The 1,061-nt window shown below is 49.2% G+C and overlaps 1 protein-coding gene across 1 annotated transcript; it reads right to left on the bottom strand.

The window, feature by feature from the left end:
- Positions 1-113: 113 nt before the first annotated feature.
- Positions 114-1,034, bottom strand: LOC117182577. The gene has a single exon (XM_033375665.1). It carries the CDS (start codon positions 1,032-1,034, stop codon positions 114-116), a length of 921 nt encoding a protein of 306 aa, XP_033231556.1.
- Positions 1,035-1,061: the final 27 nt, after the last annotated feature.

Genomic DNA, 1,061 nt, shown 5'->3' with positions numbered 1-1,061 from the left:
CGATATGTCTGAACCCGTGTCAATTAAAAATATTAGTCCTGAATCACGATCGCGCACGTGGAGACGTTTAGAGTTACGCGCTAAATCGAGAGTCTCCACTCGATAAGGCGATGTTAGTTTTCCGAGGTTGAGTTTTCGGCCGGTTTCCACGAGCAGGGTGCCTGACATTTATGCGCCTTCTTACGGTACCGGTCGTGATAAAAACATGGACCTCCCCTATTATTGGATTTACTGCGATTACGCGGACCGAAGTTTCCCCGCGAATTTGACCTGACGGTGGGGCGACCGCGTTGACGCTCGAGTTGAGCTATTCGATTTGAGAGTTCCTCTAGCAGCTTGGTTTGCTGCGCCACTATTGCCACGATAGGATCTGTAGCAGATTGGGAAACCGATGCCGACGATGGGTTAACCACGTTGGACGTGGTTGCACTATGCGGTGCTACCGCGAAAGTTTGGAAAGTGGTTGGGCTTGAGGCCTCGCAAACCTTGTCTGCCAAAGTCGCAAGGGCCGACAGATCGGCGACTTGGGACATGGCCAAAATGGCGCGTATTGAGCTTGGGAGTTGCTCTAGAAAGATTGATTTGAGTACGTCGTCGCTGCACGCGTTGTCATTTAAACTTCTAAGTCTGTTTAATAAGAGCGAAGGTTTCCCTTCGTTGACGACCTCCCCTTTTAAAAGCTGCCGCAGCTTGGCCTCGTTTGAGATAGAATAGGTTGAAATTAATCTGTCTTTAATTTGACTGTATAGGTTGTCAGGTTGCAGATTAATAATGTCCTTTACATGCGCGACGATATCTGGGTCTAGCTGAGCAATGAGCTCCTGTGCTTTTGACTTTTCGCTTGTGATTCTTGCCCGCGCTAAGGCTGCCTCTACAATCAGGAACCAACATGCTGGATCCTGTTTGTAGAATTTTGGCACCTTAGAAATCGACTTGACCTCCGGATTGCGGGTCTGTAGGTTGGTTATTTGAGAGAGAAGCTCTGTAATCGTGGATTGCTCCGAAGACCCGGTTAGAGGTCCTGGATCGGGCATGATTAGGCCGTTCCCAGGGTCACTTCA

Source organism: Belonocnema kinseyi, unplaced genomic scaffold (assembly GCF_010883055.1).
Source record: "Belonocnema kinseyi isolate 2016_QV_RU_SX_M_011 unplaced genomic scaffold, B_treatae_v1 SchBZDm_749;HRSCAF=847, whole genome shotgun sequence".
NCBI lineage: Eukaryota > Metazoa > Arthropoda > Insecta > Hymenoptera > Cynipidae > Belonocnema > Belonocnema kinseyi.
The sequence above is the reverse complement of the archived record's forward strand: the minus strand, read 5'-3'. Positions and strand labels throughout refer to the sequence as shown.